This window comes from Poromitra crassiceps (assembly GCF_964638095.1).
Source record: "Poromitra crassiceps genome assembly, chromosome: 23".
In the NCBI taxonomy this organism is placed as follows: Eukaryota; Metazoa; Chordata; class Actinopteri; order Beryciformes; family Melamphaidae; genus Poromitra; species Poromitra crassiceps.
This window is the reverse complement of record NC_139639.1, coordinates 11,854,087-11,869,677: the sequence shown is the minus strand read 5'-3', so window position 1 is coordinate 11,869,677 and position 15,591 is coordinate 11,854,087. Positions and strand designations below refer to the sequence as shown.

Below are 15,591 nucleotides of genomic sequence, written 5' to 3'. Positions count from 1 at the left end.
ATAGACACTAGGTGGTGCTAGAGCACCTTCCCTTTGCCCTATGACCAGGCAAGTGCCCTTTTGAGTCAGTTTTAGTTTTTTGGCGGTGTTTTTTTTTTTTACAGTGTATGTGGCCCATGACATCGATCGATTCTCATTTAAAAGCGTATAATAATGTGTGTCCTGGTGGCTCACCTGGTAGCACACGTACGACAGAGGCAGCCGACGCGGGTTCAAATCTGACCTGAGGTCCTTTGCCACATGTCATGCCTACTGTCCTATCAAATCAAGGCAAAAATGCCCCCCCCCAAAGAAAAGAGTATAATAATGCCTCGAAATTACAGTTGAGTTGTCATTTTGACATGTGCCCCCGCCCGGGCTGTGCCCCTCCCCCCGGGCTGTCCCTTATCTTATATATCACTCAATTAAAAATCCGGCTCCATCAGGTCACCCACGTGGGTGCGCTTTACACACCCTGTAGGTTTCAGCCCGATCGCACGTAAAACAGCATAGCTGTGGCCGAACACAGAACTTGAAACAAACATTGCCCACATACTCAATTATACATATATATATATAGATAATAAAATCAATCAATCAATCAATCACTCATACATGTACCGGTACCTAGCTATGTAACATACATGTCACAGTTGGATTTTAAAACCATTTTATTTACATAATATACAATTATCTATTTGTACTCAGTAAAATATGGTGTGAAAAATCTAGAGAGAAGTCTGGAAAAGTCTGGAATTTACAAATGGAAAATGCAAGTGCCGCCAAGCGTAAATTGCCTGGCTGTTCACACCAGATGTGCTTTGTTTTGTGGCGTGACCGATCCAAGCGGTCCAACGCCCGTCGGCTCAAAATGCCACTCTTTTCCCATGGAAGAGGCACAGATTCCTCGCAGAGCGCCACCTGTGGGTCACAGGTTTTTCTGCAGTGGTTGAAAGAGTTGAAAATAGTTAAAGGAACACTCCAACATTTTGGGAGATTCGCCTATTTGCAATATTCCCGATAGACAAGAAAAGGGGGCGAGGCGACCCTCCTGCTAGTTAGCTTAGCATAATGACTGGTAGTCTGTGGAACGGGCTAGCCTATCCCCGCTAAGTCACCAAATATACATTCCAATAGTGCCAAAATGCTCTCATGTACACTTATGTACATGTTGTGACTTGTGCAATAGAGAGCTAGGCTCCCTTAGCGGAGCTGCTTTACGGACCTTTATACTGGGGAGTGAGTTGAACCGACTCGCTACCACTTGGTACTCACAGTCATTCGGTTATCTATTAACTGTAGCAAGCAAGCAAAATGTTTAACAAATGCCAGGTGTGTTAGCCTATACAACTAACATCTAGGTAACACTGATAACTTATTAGCTAACGCTATCGTTACAACCTTGGTTGCTTTTGGTAAGAAAACACCAGCCACGAGAAAACAACCAATACTTCTGGCGTCCATGTTTGTTGCTCTTTCTGACCAAGAGCACTTGGTAATTACGACTTCACAACTGGTAAGTAGGAGCCTTCGAGGAGCACGTGAAGCAGCAATACACACATTCAGTGGTGTGTAATACGGTCCAGTCAGGCGGTGTGGAAGACGGTCCAGTCAGGCGCTGCGCGGCCGGTAGCGGAAGCGGACGTCATTGGCGGGCAGCAGGATGCCCAGCCCGGCCCGGCTGGGGTCCAGAGCGACCTTGGTCTGACCTTCCTCCAGCTGGAGGTCAAAGTACAGCAGCAGCAGGAACAGGAACTGCTTGATCTCGTTGACAGCGAAGAAGCGTCCGGGACACATGGTCGAGCCCGAGCCGAATGGCATGCGGTAATACTTCAGCCTCACGCCCGCCTTGGAGAAGTCCGTCCGCTCCCGGCCATCCTGCACGAAGCGGTCGTAGTGGTAAGTCTGTCGGCACAGAGACGAGCATGGCTTTAATCAAGAGTCCAAAAACGTTAATTTAGTCTAATGGCTAGGATACGCTAGACAACTTTGAAAATCTTCACAGATTATGAAAAGACTGAGGAGTTTAAACTTTACACTACACGACTGGTTCCTTAAGATTTTGTATCACGACTGAAAAACGGACTGAAATACACTAAACGACTGGAATCACAGGACAAAATACTGTAATGGCAAAAAATGCTTGTTGTTTGAAACAATTAATCAGTCGCTCGTTGAAATGAACAAAGGAGGATTTATTTCCAAGTAATGGTCTGTCTGTATACAGAGTCACACTCGATTGGAAGTTTCAGAAGAAGTGCCCCAAAAGCTAACTCATATCTATATCTCATAACGAGCAGTGGCTGGCCCCCACCCTCCGGAGACTGCTGTAAAGTTCCATCACCTCATCAGGAGGACTCAACTGTCACTCTGGTCAAGCAGACCTGGACGTTATCTCCCTCACAAGCCTGAAGGCCTTTGAAGCTCAGCAAGTAGAGATGATTCATCTTAATGATGTTTTTTAATTATGTTTTGGAACTACAGCATATCTCAGATGGGGAAGGCCACTCACCAACACTGAACACAGACAATAATGATCAACAATAAATCGATCAATCAATCAATCAATAATTTTCACTGAGAATACACTCCCCGACTGTGCCCAGTGCCAGTAAACACGTGAAAACAATGGCCTCTCGTGGCTACTAACCATACGGAAGCTAGATGATTTTACTTTCAAAATAAAAGCGCTAATGTATTACTGCATGATTCACTACGGTTGACTTTTCGAAGGCACATTATGGTAATTTATAGTCTCGCTGGCCAGCCTCCAGAGGAGTATGGTCACTGGTCACCATTCAGCAATGGGCGGTGCTTAGCGGCAGTGCCCTTGGAAAATAGTTTCCAACAATCCAACTTGCCATTTTCAGCATGCAGCAACGAGCTAGCGTGTAGGTTTCTGCCATTAGCTAGTTAGCGTTGTTGTTTTCACTGCGGCGCAGGGCACTATTTACAGTGACACACAGGGAGGAGGGAGCGGAAGCCGCTCTGATTGACATGGTCAGAGCCAATGACAGAGCTTCTTAACCCATTGATACCTGATGCAGCATTTGCGTGTATATCCCTCATTTGTGTGTGTATCCCTTTAAGACCGCGTGACGCGGTTCGCGGTCTTAAAGGGATACACACACAAATGCTGCATCAGGTATGAATGGGTTAAGCGGGGAGCGGAAATCCGGCAGACGTCCCTCTCTCTCGTACCTCTGGCTCTGTGTAGATGTCGGGGTCCATGTGCATGCTCTGTGGGTAGAGAGCGATAATGTCACCCTTCCTGACCACCAGGGGGCGATCGCCATCCAGCCGCAGCGTCAGGTCCTCCTGCGCCACGCGGATGTTCATGGAGGCCGAGGAGAGGCGGAGACTCTCGTTGATGGCGCTCTCTGTGAAGGCAGATCATACCGGCTTTAACCACAGATGCTGTTATATCAAATGTAAGTTCCATTGGCTTCATTTCATAATCAATAAGCTATAACAGATACATAGTTATTGGTATTAGTTATGAGGTTAATTGCATATCACATAGTTCTAGACAGACACAATCACCCTCTGCCTACAGTAACAGGGTCATGTGACCGTGCTCTCTTAGACAAAACATGATGTCTTCCTCTGCCTATAAGATCTATGAGCAACTGTTCAATCTTTACTTTTCATCTTTATCAGTGGGGTGGGGGGACCTTTATTTTAAAACGGCGGGGTGGGGGGACCTTTATTTTGAAACGGCGGGGTGGGGGGACCTTTATTTTTAAACGGCATGGGAAGTAGTCTGTCCATAGAGAGCCAAAGTTCCTCCCCTTCCAGTTGGACACTATGTGCAGCAGCATCTTAGATATGAAGGTGGTGACTGACTGGAGAGAGACATTACTTTTTTCATCCCGTTTGATTTGTGCCACGAGGTACATATTTAAAGCCCCATTCAGCAACTCTTCCAAGTTTTGCTATTGGACAAACAGCGCCCTCTGGGTGCAATAATATCGATATCGATATCGCCGTTCAAAGTCAACAAAACACAGCGGCAGAAAGCTCTATGTACATGTTGTGACATCGGGTACTCGCCACGTGATGAAATAATAATCCATAGTTACGTGAAACGTCATTTTCGATTTTTCAAATCCACACCGAGTTACTTCCTTGTTTTACTGAACACAACAATGCTCCCGCTGTACAGCGCATGCTGCCTCCGGGAGTCCCAGGAGAGGCCTTTAGAGGGCAGTGTGTGACCAATAGAGGTGACATTCTCCCTGTTACAAGTCACTCTACCATCCTCAATGACTAAAAAGCTCTTATATTAAGGTGATTGGGGCTTTAAAAGAGAACTTTGCAAGTCAAGAAAGTGGCAGTTTGTGGTAAAACTGAGGAACTAAAAGTTATAAATCAGAAAGACGCACAACCAGTTGCATAAGCGACGTCTCTCCCGCCAGTCCATGTTGTTGATGGTGTGACGTATAATGTGCGACGCGAGATGTAGTCGATTGAGCGGTTTCATGCAAAACTAAACGTTATGTTTCAGTTTTAGGATAAACTTTCAGCTTTATTTCATACTAGTTTGTGCTGCAGTGGCCCCGCCCCCTGGAAGTACTTTTTTAATTGTCCTGAATTGTGATGTCATGCTTCTTCTTCTTCTTCTTCCTCGTGTCCGGCCGTCCTCTATATCAAGTCTTTCCAGTGGTTGGCGCAGGCGAGTGCAGCGGCATTTGGCTTGGCCAGGTCATCTCCAGTGCATTTTGGAGCATAGCTACATCTCATGATGTGTTCCATTGTTTGTGGTTCGCCGCACACACATGCATCAGAACATGTTAGTGTCCATTTTTTCATGGCTGCCTTGCAGCGTCCTTCGCCGACCCGCAGACGGTTCAGTGTTTTCCAGACGGCCCAAGGTTGGTCATGGCCGGTCGCTAGGCATTCGTCTGGGGTGATGCCTCTCTCTGTCCATTGGGTTGTCTGGCTGCCCAGGCTGTTCCACTGGTTATGCCACTCTGTAGTCCTGGCAGCAGATGGTGTGGTCTCCAGTTCTACAGTGGCATCCAGGAAGCTGCTTCTGGACCTGAGCCGTTTCTGGGGGGCAGAGTGTTGGTGGAGTGAGTGCCGGTTGTCATGGGCCTGCTTTTTGCGCTCGGCTTTGGCGGTGACTGCTCTGCGGATGTCAGGGGGGGCGATGCCAGAGAGGGCGTAAAGGCAGGGTACGGGGGTTGTTTTAATGCACCCAGTCACTATCCTGCAGGTCTCGTTGAGGATAGGGTCTATTTTGCGTGCATGGCTTGATTTATACCATGCTGGGCAGGCATATTCGGCGGTGGAAAAGCACAGGGCTAATGCCGTTGTGCGCAGCGTACTTGGGTGAGCTCCCCACTTTGAGTTGGTAAGTTGACGCAGAAGGCTGTTCCTGGTGGACACCTTAGCTCTCGTCTTCTGGATGTGTTCCTTGTAGCTGAGGGTACGGTCTAAGGTTACTCCCAGGTAGACTGGGTGCTGGTGGTTTTCAAGCCTTATTCCGTCCCAGGTTACGTTGAGCTCCCGTTTAGCCTCCTTGTTTTTGAGGTGGAAGCTACAGATTTGGGTCTTCCCAGGGTTTGGACGTAGGTGGTTTTCCAGATAGTATGAGGACATATCTGTCAGTCCTTGTTCCAGGGTTGACTCGACTTCTGGGAAGGTATGCTGCTGCGTTGTCATGGCTAGGTCATCTGCGTAGATAAACCTGCTGCATCCTTCTGGTAGGGGCTGGTCGTTGGTATAGACATTGAAGAGGAGAGGTGCCAAGACACTGCCCTGCGGCAGCCCGTTGTTCTGGTGGAACCATCTGCTTTTTTTTATTGTTGAGTGTGACATAGAACATCCGGTTGCTCAGAAGACATCTTATTATGTTGCACAGTTTGGCATCCGCTGTCATGTCGAAAAGTTTTTTGGTCAGCAGCCTGTGTTGGACGGTGTCATAAGCTGCCGAAAGATCTACAAAGGCAACGCCTGTTATCAGCTTCTTCTGGTAGCCGTCCTCGATGTACTGGGTGAGGTTTAGCAGTTGGCCTGTGCATGATTTTCCCGGTCTAAATCCAGCTTGGTCCTTGATTAGCTCAGCGTCTATCTGGGGGGATAGTCGGCTGAGGAGTAGTCGCTCGAACAGCTTGTAGGTGGTGCAGAGTAGGGAGATGGGCCGGTAGCTTTTGGGGAGGTTGGGGTCTTTTCCAGGTTTTAGAAGAGCAATGATGATGGCTTTCCTCCAGATCGTTGGTATATGCTGGGTTTGGAGGCACGTGTTGTACATGTCCATGAGCCATTGTTTGGCGACTGGGCCTAGGTGGGTTATCATCTCAGACAGTATGTCGTCAGGACCTGCAGCTTTGCCCAGCTTCATGGTGTTTAGTCCTGCTTCAAACTCCTCAAAGGTGAAGGGCTTGGTTAGGATGGACAAGTTCTGCTGACTGCCTGGGATGGTGGTGAGATGGTGTTGACCTTTGGCCCTACGCTTTTCTGCTCGTCTCCCGTTGGCCACCAGTTGGCTCCCGACCTGGTTTGGTGTTACATCGGATATAGCAGGTGGTGTGATCTTATCACCGTTTAGTTTCCGGATAGTGGACCAGGCTTTTTTGCTGTTCTGAGTCATGTTGATGCTCTCTACAAGATCCTTCCAGGCTTTCCGCCTCTCCTTCCCTAGGGATTCCATGAGTGCATCACTGAGGTCGCTGGTGGTGTCTGAAAACGGGTCCTTTTGGAACTCTGTTTCATAGCTCTCCAGCAGTTGTGATGACTCCTCTGTGAGGCCTGCGATGTATTCTTTTCGATGTCATGCTGATGTCATGCTGATTGGTCGATACAGCAGCTTTTAGAAGGTTTGAAATAGAACACCAACTGTTATACAGGTAGAACAACTGACTGGAGGGGGGCTTTAAATGGTGGACATCTTATTTTGGATCCAGAAGAAATCCACATTTGAAGAGTTCTAGAAATATGAACATTTTACAAAATAGTAGCCTGAGACGTGCTGTTTTATGGATTTTTGTAGTGCTGCTGTTCTTTTTCTTGTGAGATGTGGAGAGTGAATTTTCCTATAGTGCCATTTAAGTGCTGTAGCCTGTTGCAGCAGTTAAATGAGTTTCTTTTCTTTGTTTTGGCGTTTTCACTCCACATGTATTTCATGACTTTTTAATTGGTTTGGCCACAGACAACAAACAGAAGGACAGCAGAGAAAGAATTGCTACCCAGATAGATCAGCTGATCCAGTTGCTCTCTGGAGAAGACAATGTCTGTGTCTCTGTCGATGTGCTGGATCCCACAAAGCTTCAGGACCTCGTGGATCTCGTGGCGGACGGCCTGTAGCGCCCCCGGGTGGCTGACCAGGTAGTACATGGCCCAGAACGTGGCCGGGACCGTGTTCCCTACAGACGCCCACAGGATGGCAAAGTGATGTGCTGGAGAACGGAAACAGGAATGATTTATCAGCTTTGGTTTAGCAACCTTTTTGATATGAAGTGCCATTTTTAAATTAGCTTGGATGTCATTCTCCAACAACTGCCAACATTCTTGTTGGCAGTTGTGGGAGAATGTTTGATTGATGTGCGATGGGCTAAACACAAACAGGGATTGAATGTATTGAATCTGACCAAACATCTCCAAACCAGGACAGACAGCCATGGCACACCAAACAAACATCTGTGTTTGTTGTAGAACGTTTGAGTGGTGTGCCATGGGCTTTCGGGGCTTCCTATACCTGCTTTATCGATGTCTCCCAGCGAGTCCTGTTGCTCAAAGATCTCTGCTCGCTTCTTAATGAAGTGTGAGGTGTTGGCCCAGCAGGACATCTTCTGTGGCAGGAAGTATGTGATGAGCTTGTGGCGGATGGCCTTGGTCGCCCCCAGCAGGCCGATGGGGACGCGTGCGATCAGCAGCGGGAACATTGTATCGAACTTCACAAAGTCCTCTCTGAGCGCGCCCATCCCACTGTGACGCCTGCCACACGCCGGCCTGCCGTGAGGGGGACCAGAATGGCATGAAAACATGAATACAATGACAGCAATCATCTGATCCACACCCCCCCTCTCTCTCTCTCTATATATATATATATATATATATATATATATATACACACACAATGCATATATATATATTATATACATTGTGTGTATATATATATATATATATATATATATACATATATATATACAGTACATAAAATACTTGAACTAATACAAACTAAACCGAACATTTTTAAAGAACCTAAACTGAAACGAGCAAACCCACTCTGAAAATAAACTGAATTGAAAACAAAAATAAAAAATTGAGAAAGAAATTCTAATGAAAAATCCAAAAGTACAGTAAGTGGTGTGGTCCTCTACCTGCTTTACATCGTGTGTGGTCTTCTACCTGCCGTACTGTACATGGTGTGGTCTCCTACCTGCCGTACATGGTGTGGTCTCCTACCTGCTGTACATGGTGTGGTCTCCTACCTGCTGTACATGGTGTGGTCTCCTACCTGCTGTACATGGTGTGGTCTCCTACCTGCTGTACATGGTGTGTGGTCTCCTACCTGCTGTACATGGTGTGGTCTCCTACCTGCTGTACATGGTGTGTGGTCTCCTACCTGCTGTACATGGTGTGTGGTCTCCTACCTGCTGTACATGGTGTGTGGTCTCCTACCTGCTGTACATGGTGTGGTCTCCTACCTGCTGTACATGGTGTGTGGTCTCCTACCTGCTGTACATGGTGTGGTCTCCTACCTGCTGTACATGGTGTGGTCTCCTACCTGCTGTACATGGTGTGGTCTCCTACCTGCTGTACATGGTGTGGTCTCCTACCTGCCGTACATGGTGTGGTCTCCTACCTGCTGTACATGGTGTGGTCTCCTACCTGCTGTACATGGTGTGTGGTCTCCTACCTGCTGTACATGGTGTGGTCTCCTACCTGCTGTACATGGTGTGGTCTCCTACCTGCTGTACATGGTGTGGTCTCCTACCTGCCGTACATGGTGTGGTCTCCTACCTGCTGTACATGGTGTGGTCTCCTACCTGCCGTACATGGTGTGGTCTCCTACCTGCTGTACATGGTGTGGTCTCCTACCTGCTGTACATGGTGTGGTCTCCTACCTGCTGTACATGGTGTGTGGTCTCCTACCTGCCGTACTGTACATGGTGTGGTCTCCTACCTGCTGTACATGGTGTGTGGTCTCCTACCTGCCGTACTGTACATGGTGTGTGGTCTCCTACCTGCCGTACATGGTGTGGTCTCCTACCTGCTGTACATGGTGTGGTCTCCTACCTGCTGTACATGGTGTGGTCTCCTACCTGCTGTACATGGTGTGGTCTCCTACCTGCTGTACATGGTGTGGTCTCCTACCTGCTGTACATGGTGTGGTCTCCTACCTGCTGTACATGGTGTGGTCTCCTACCTGCTGTACATGGTGTGGTCTCCTACCTGCTGTACATGGTGTGGTCTCCTACCTGCTGTACATGGTGTGGTCTCCTATCTGCCGTACATGGTGTGGTCTCCTACCTGCTGTACATGGTGTGGTCTCCTACCTGCTGTACATGGTGTGTGGTCTCCTACCTGCTGTACATGGTGTGTGGTCTCCTACCTGCTGTACATGGTGTGTGGTCTCCTACCTGCTGTACATGGTGTGGTCTCCTACCTGCTGTACATGGTGTGGTCTCCTACCTGCTGTACATGGTGTGGTCTCCTACCTGCTGTACATGGTGTGGTCTCCTACCTGCTGTACATGGTGTGGTCTCCTACCTGCTGTACATGGTGTGGTCTCCTACCTGCCGTACATGGTGAGGAACGTGGCCTCGAACATCACAGTGTTGCAGAAGTCGAACATGCTCGCGCTCTTCCAGCAGCCTTCCTCCCACCCTCCATCTCTCCTCTGGCCCAGGTGGTCCTCCCTCCTCTGGCCCAGGTGGTCCTCCCTGAAGATTGGATTCATTAAGTATCACATTTGATCATTTACACACTGGAATCACATCACTCTGATCACTTTGAACACCTTGTGAACACTCAATGTGCAGGAACCTGTAGCACCTGGCCCTGTGTGTGTATACTGTATAACCTGTAGCACCTGGCCCTGTGTGTGTATACTGTATAACCTGTAGCACCTGGCTCTGTGTGTGTATACTGTATTAACCTGTAGCACCTGGCCCTGTGTGTGTATACTGTATTAACCTGTAGCACCTGGCTCTGTGTGTGTATACTGTATTAACCTGTAGCACCTGGCCCTGTGTGTGTATACTGTATAACCTGTAGCACCTGGCCCTGTGTGTGTATACTGTATTAACCTGTAGCACCTGGCTCTGTGTGTGTATACTGTATTAACCTGTAGCACCTGGCCCTGTGTGTGTATACTGTATTAACCTGTAGCACCTGGCCCTGTGTGTGTATACTGTATTAACCTGTAGCACCTGGCTCTGTGTGTGTATACTGTATTAACCTGTAGCACCTGGCCCTGTGTGTGTATACTGTATAACCTGTAGCACCTGGCTCTGTGTGTGTATACTGTATTAACCTGTAGCACCTGGCTCTGTGTGTGTATACTGTATAACCTGTAGCACCTGGCCCTGTGTGTGTATACTGTATAACCTGTAGCACCTGGCCCTGTGTGTGTATACTGTATTAACCTGTAGCACCTGGCCCTGTGTGTGTATACTGTATTAACCTGTAGCACCTGGCCCTGTGTGTGTATACTGTATAACCTGTAGCACCTGGCCCTGTGTGTGTATACTGTATAACCTGTAGCACCTGGCCCTGTGTGTGTATACTGTATTAACCTGTAGCACCTGGCCCTGTGTGTGTATACTGTATTAACCTGTAGCACCTGGCCCTGTGTGTGTATACTGTATTAACCTGTAGCACCTGGCCCTGTGTGTGTATACTGTATTAACCTGTAGCACCTGGCCCTGTGTGTGTATACTGTATAACCTGTAGCACCTGGCTCTGTGTGTATACTGTATAACCTGTAGCACCTGGCTCTGTGTGTGTATACTGTATTAACCTGTAGCACCTGGCTCTGTGTGTGTATACTGTATTAACCTGTAGCACCTGGCTCTGTGTGTGTATACTGTATTAACCTGTAGCACCTGGCCCTGTGTGTGTATACTGTATAACCTGTAGCACCTGGCTCTGTGTGTGTATACTGTATTAACCTGTAGCACCTGGCCCTGTGTGTGTATACTGTATTAACCTGTAGCACCTGGCTCTGTGTGTGTATACTGTATTAACCTGTAGCACCTGGCTCTGTGTGTGTATACTGTATTAACCTGTAGCACCTGGCTCTGTGTGTGTATACTGTATTAACCTGTAGCACCTGGCTCTGTGTGTGTATACTGTATTAACCTGTAGCACCTGGCTCTGTGTGTGTATACTGTATAACCTGTAGCACCTGGCTCTGTGTGTGTATACTGTATAACCTGTAGCACCTGGCTCTGTGTGTGTATACTGTATTAACCTGTAGCACCTGGCTCTGTGTGTGTATACTGTATAACCTGTAGCACCTGGCTCTGTGTGTGTATACTGTATAACCTGTAGCACCTGGCCCTGTGTGTGTATACTGTATTAACCTGTAGCACCTGGCTCTGTGTGTGTATACTGTATAACCTGTAGCACCTGGCTCTGTGTGTGTATACTGTATAACCTGTAGCACCTGGCTCTGTGTGTGTATACTGTATTAACCTGTAGCACCTGGCTCTGTGTGTGTATACTGTATTAACCTGTAGCACCTGGCCCTGTGTGTGTATACTGTATTAACCTGTAGCACCTGGCTCTGTGTGTGTATACTGTATAACCTGTAGCACCTGGCCCTGTGTGTGTATACTGTATAACCTGTAGCACCTGGCTCTGTGTGTGTATACTGTATTAACCTGTAGCACCTGGCCCTGTGTGTGTATACTGTATAACCTGTAGCACCTGGCTCTGTGTGTGTATACTGTATAACCTGTAGCACCTGGCCCTGTGTGTGTATACTGTATAACCTGTAGCACCTGGCTCTGTGTGTGTATACTGTATTAACCTGTAGCACCTGGCCCTGTGTGTGTATACTGTATTAACCTGTAGCACCTGGCCCTGTGTGTGTATACTGTATAACCTGTAGCACCTGGCCCTGTGTGTGTATACTGTATTAACCTGTAGCACCTGGCCCTGTGTGTGTATACTGTATTAACCTGTAGCACCTGGCCCTGTGTGTGTATACTGTATTAACCTGTAGCACCTGGCCCTGTGTGTGTATACTGTATAACCTGTAGCACCTGGCCCTGTGTGTGTATACTGTATTAACCTGTAGCACCTGGCCCTGTGTGTGTATACTGTATAACCTGTAGCACCTGGCTCTGTGTGTGTATACTGTATAACCTGTAGCACCTGGCCCTGTGTGTGTATACTGTATAACCTGTAGCACCTGGCCCTGTGTGTGTATACTGTATAACCTGTAGCACCTGGCTCTGTGTGTGTATACTGTATAACCCCCCCTCTCACATGTGCGCACACCACTCATGCGCAGCGCACAATTGCTCAACTTCAAAATCACTGATGACATCACTGTCACTGATGATGTCACATGCCTATGACATCGTACTACATCATCACACAGACACACAGACAGACAGGCACACAGACAGACAGACAGACACAGACAGGCACACAGACAGACAGGCTACCTGAAGAGCAGCATGAGGTTAGCCAGCATGGTGTCTGTCAGGGCGTTCAGGTTGTCTCCCTGCAGCAGATGGAAGGAGCGCTGGATCTGCTCACGCATGCCCGGGAAGTGAGCCTCCAACACGGGCGGATAGCCGAACGTCACGGGGGCCACCTGGTACAGACAGACAGACAGAGACAGTCAGACAGACAGACAGACAGACAGACAGGCAGGCAGACAGACAGACAGACAGAGACAGTCAGTCAGTCAGACAGACAGACAGAGACAGTCAGTCAGTCAGACATACAGACAGACAGACAATCAGTCAGACAGACAGACAGAGACAGTCAGTCAGACAGTCAGACAGACAGACAGACAGACAGTCAGACAGACAGACAGACAGACAGACAGACAGTCAGAAAGACAGACAGACAGTCAGTCAGACAGACAGACAGTCAGTCAGACAGACAGACAGACAGGCAGACAGGCAGACAGACAGACAGACAGACAGACAGACAGACAGTCAGACAGACAGACAGACAGACAGACAGGCAGACAGACAGACAGACAGACAGACAGTCAGACAGACAGGCAGACAGACCTGGTTGGAGAACTCGTGGAAGTCCAGCTGCCTGCCCTGCTTGATGATGTACGGATACAGCACGGGGTCCATGATAAACGTCATGTATTTACCTGGAGGGGCAGAGAGGAGGCGCCATGGAGTCAATTCATGGATTCCATTTTATTTGTATTCACTCACCAGTGGCTCCTGTGTTACAGTGTTACCAGAGATGGGGCGAAAATACATCATAAAGTATTTTGATACAAATTACAAATACTTGCTCAAGAAATGTATCACAATACAAAATACTCATCTGAAAAATGTATTTGAGATACAAATACGTATTTTGTATTTTGAAAATACATAAAAATAAATTTTATAAAAACTGATAAAGAGCTGCAACAATTAGTCAATCCATCAATTCATTGTCAAATATTACATTAATTGCCTATTTTGATCATCTGTTCATCATTTTGAGCCATTTCTGTAAAGAAAATGTCCTAATTATCTGATTCCAGCTTATCAAATGTGAAATGTTCTGGTTTCCTTAGATGGTAAATCATCTCTTAGTCCTCTGTGACAGTATTCTCCTTAGGGTTGGCAGCACCATGGACGATGGCATCGACCATCGTCGATGGGCCGACCCCCATCGACCTCTGACACTTCTACATCGGACCAAAACATTTGGCAGATTTAATAATAAAAAAGGCTATCTCCACTCAACCGCGACACACGGGGGACGCACAGGCGACATTAAACAAGCGGCAAAGCATACCTTATCCCCAGTTCAGAGAAGTGGTAAAGCGGAGAGGAAGATAAGATGAGCAGAAGTCGGTTGTGTTGTGAAAATGTTAAGAAACGAGAAACTTCACGTTCTTTCCTGTTTTCCACCCAATGTGAGTAATGTTACAAGTCTTCAACTGTGAATTCAACTCGCCTGTTTCCAGTAACTCTCTCCATTACATACTGTGTAGGCTGCCTGCTGCTGTGTTTCTATTTCCCCTTAACGTAACCCAATGTTAGGTTCAAAACTGAGCCCACACAAATCTAACGTTAGCCAGTAATTCTGCCCCTTTTCTGCCAGCTAGTTAAATTAAACACACACACGTTGTTGGTCACGATCTGTAACGTTAACGTTTGATTGTTTTGCGCCTTTCAATATTGCTGGTAGTGATAGCCTACTGTTTGAATTGCCTGGCTCTGTGCTGTAGTAGTAGCCTATCCAAGCCCACTGGTCTCTCATGACATGTAGAGCTCAGCTGTCCTGTTGTAAACGTGAACGTACATAGCAGTGGTGCAGCCAAACGGCACCACATGGACTTCATAAATCATTAATTAACCTCACCCCCCGTCAACGACGATGCCAACGTCCATCGCGATGTTTCACTGTGGAACCATCGTGATGGTTATTTAGGTGACATCGCACAACCCCATTGTGTACCCTCTAACACATTACAGTTCTTTCATTTCAGTTTTAGCTGTTTTTCAGCACAGCTAATTTCTCCCTCACTTCAGCTGTTAATCACCTTCTGTGAGGGCTTTTGACTTACAGGCAGCATTTCTACATGTTAACCTCAAGCTTTGGAACTTTGACCATGTTAGCACTAGATATCTGACATCATAACAGTATCCCTGGAGATGATGCGCCATGGCTGCAGTTATGGAAATCGCCGGCTCCACGGGCTCCCAAAATCATGACTGACAGACAGACAGACACCGCCAACCCACCTTGGTGCCATCGTGCGCCATCGGCTCATACTACATCAGAGTTGCTCGAGTGACATCACTGATGACATCACAACTGCCTGAGTGACATCACAGTTGAGCAATCAGTGGCTTGAGTGACATCACTGATGACATCACAATTGATCGAGTGACATCACTGATGACATCACAATCATGACCCACACTGCCGCCACACACACTGCCACCCACTTTGCCAATTTTAATTAAGAAGATAATTAGTTGTGTCTTTCTAATATGATACACTGGTTTGAATATGCAGTAAACCATTTCATTTGCAGATAGGCCAGTGCATGCAATATCTAATCATCAATTTATATTAGTAATTTATCTCTGGGGGAATTTCCACCAACACAAGGCTTCATACTAGACGAAGAAGTGATGTGAAGTCTGACTCAAGACCCACCCTACTCTGCATCTGATTTGTGGTTGAGTTTGTTCTGAGGGTAAGCCAATCAGAGGTAGAGTAGAAGTGACATGTCACATTTCTTTCCTCCACAGTTTGAACCTGTGTCAATGATGTGTCAATTTGAGAATAAAATAACATAAAATTAAAGAAAAAAGTATTTTATGTATTTAAAATACACAAAATACAAGGTCTGAAAGTATCTTGATACAAATTACATCTTATTTTTCTCGGTCCAGCCAAATACAAATGACAAAATACACAAATGTATTTGAAATACGTATTTTAAATACATGT

At 47.1% G+C, this 15,591-nt stretch overlaps 1 protein-coding gene across 2 annotated transcripts in view; it reads right to left on the bottom strand.

Annotated features, from left to right (window-relative positions):
* Positions 1-700: 700 nt before the first annotated feature.
* cyp7b1 (cytochrome P450, family 7, subfamily B, polypeptide 1) overlaps positions 701-15,591 on the bottom strand; it is a 28,875-nt gene continuing 13,984 nt past the window's right edge. The window contains exons 3-9 of one of the 2 annotated variants that reach the window (XM_083659114.1): positions 13,185-13,276; positions 12,606-12,757; positions 9,723-9,869; positions 7,679-7,932; positions 7,170-7,379; positions 3,181-3,359; positions 701-1,884 (exon numbers count right to left, since the gene is read on the bottom strand). In XM_083659114.1, coding sequence (XP_083515240.1) covers positions 1,591-1,884; positions 3,181-3,359; positions 7,170-7,379; positions 7,679-7,932; positions 9,723-9,869; positions 12,606-12,757; positions 13,185-13,276 — 1,328 coding nt within the window. In that variant the 3' untranslated portion in view covers positions 701-1,590. The remainder of the gene's footprint in view (positions 1,885-3,180; positions 3,360-7,169; positions 7,380-7,678; positions 7,933-9,722; positions 9,870-12,605; positions 12,758-13,184; positions 13,277-15,591) is intronic. The other variant, XM_083659115.1, reaches the window with a different exon arrangement.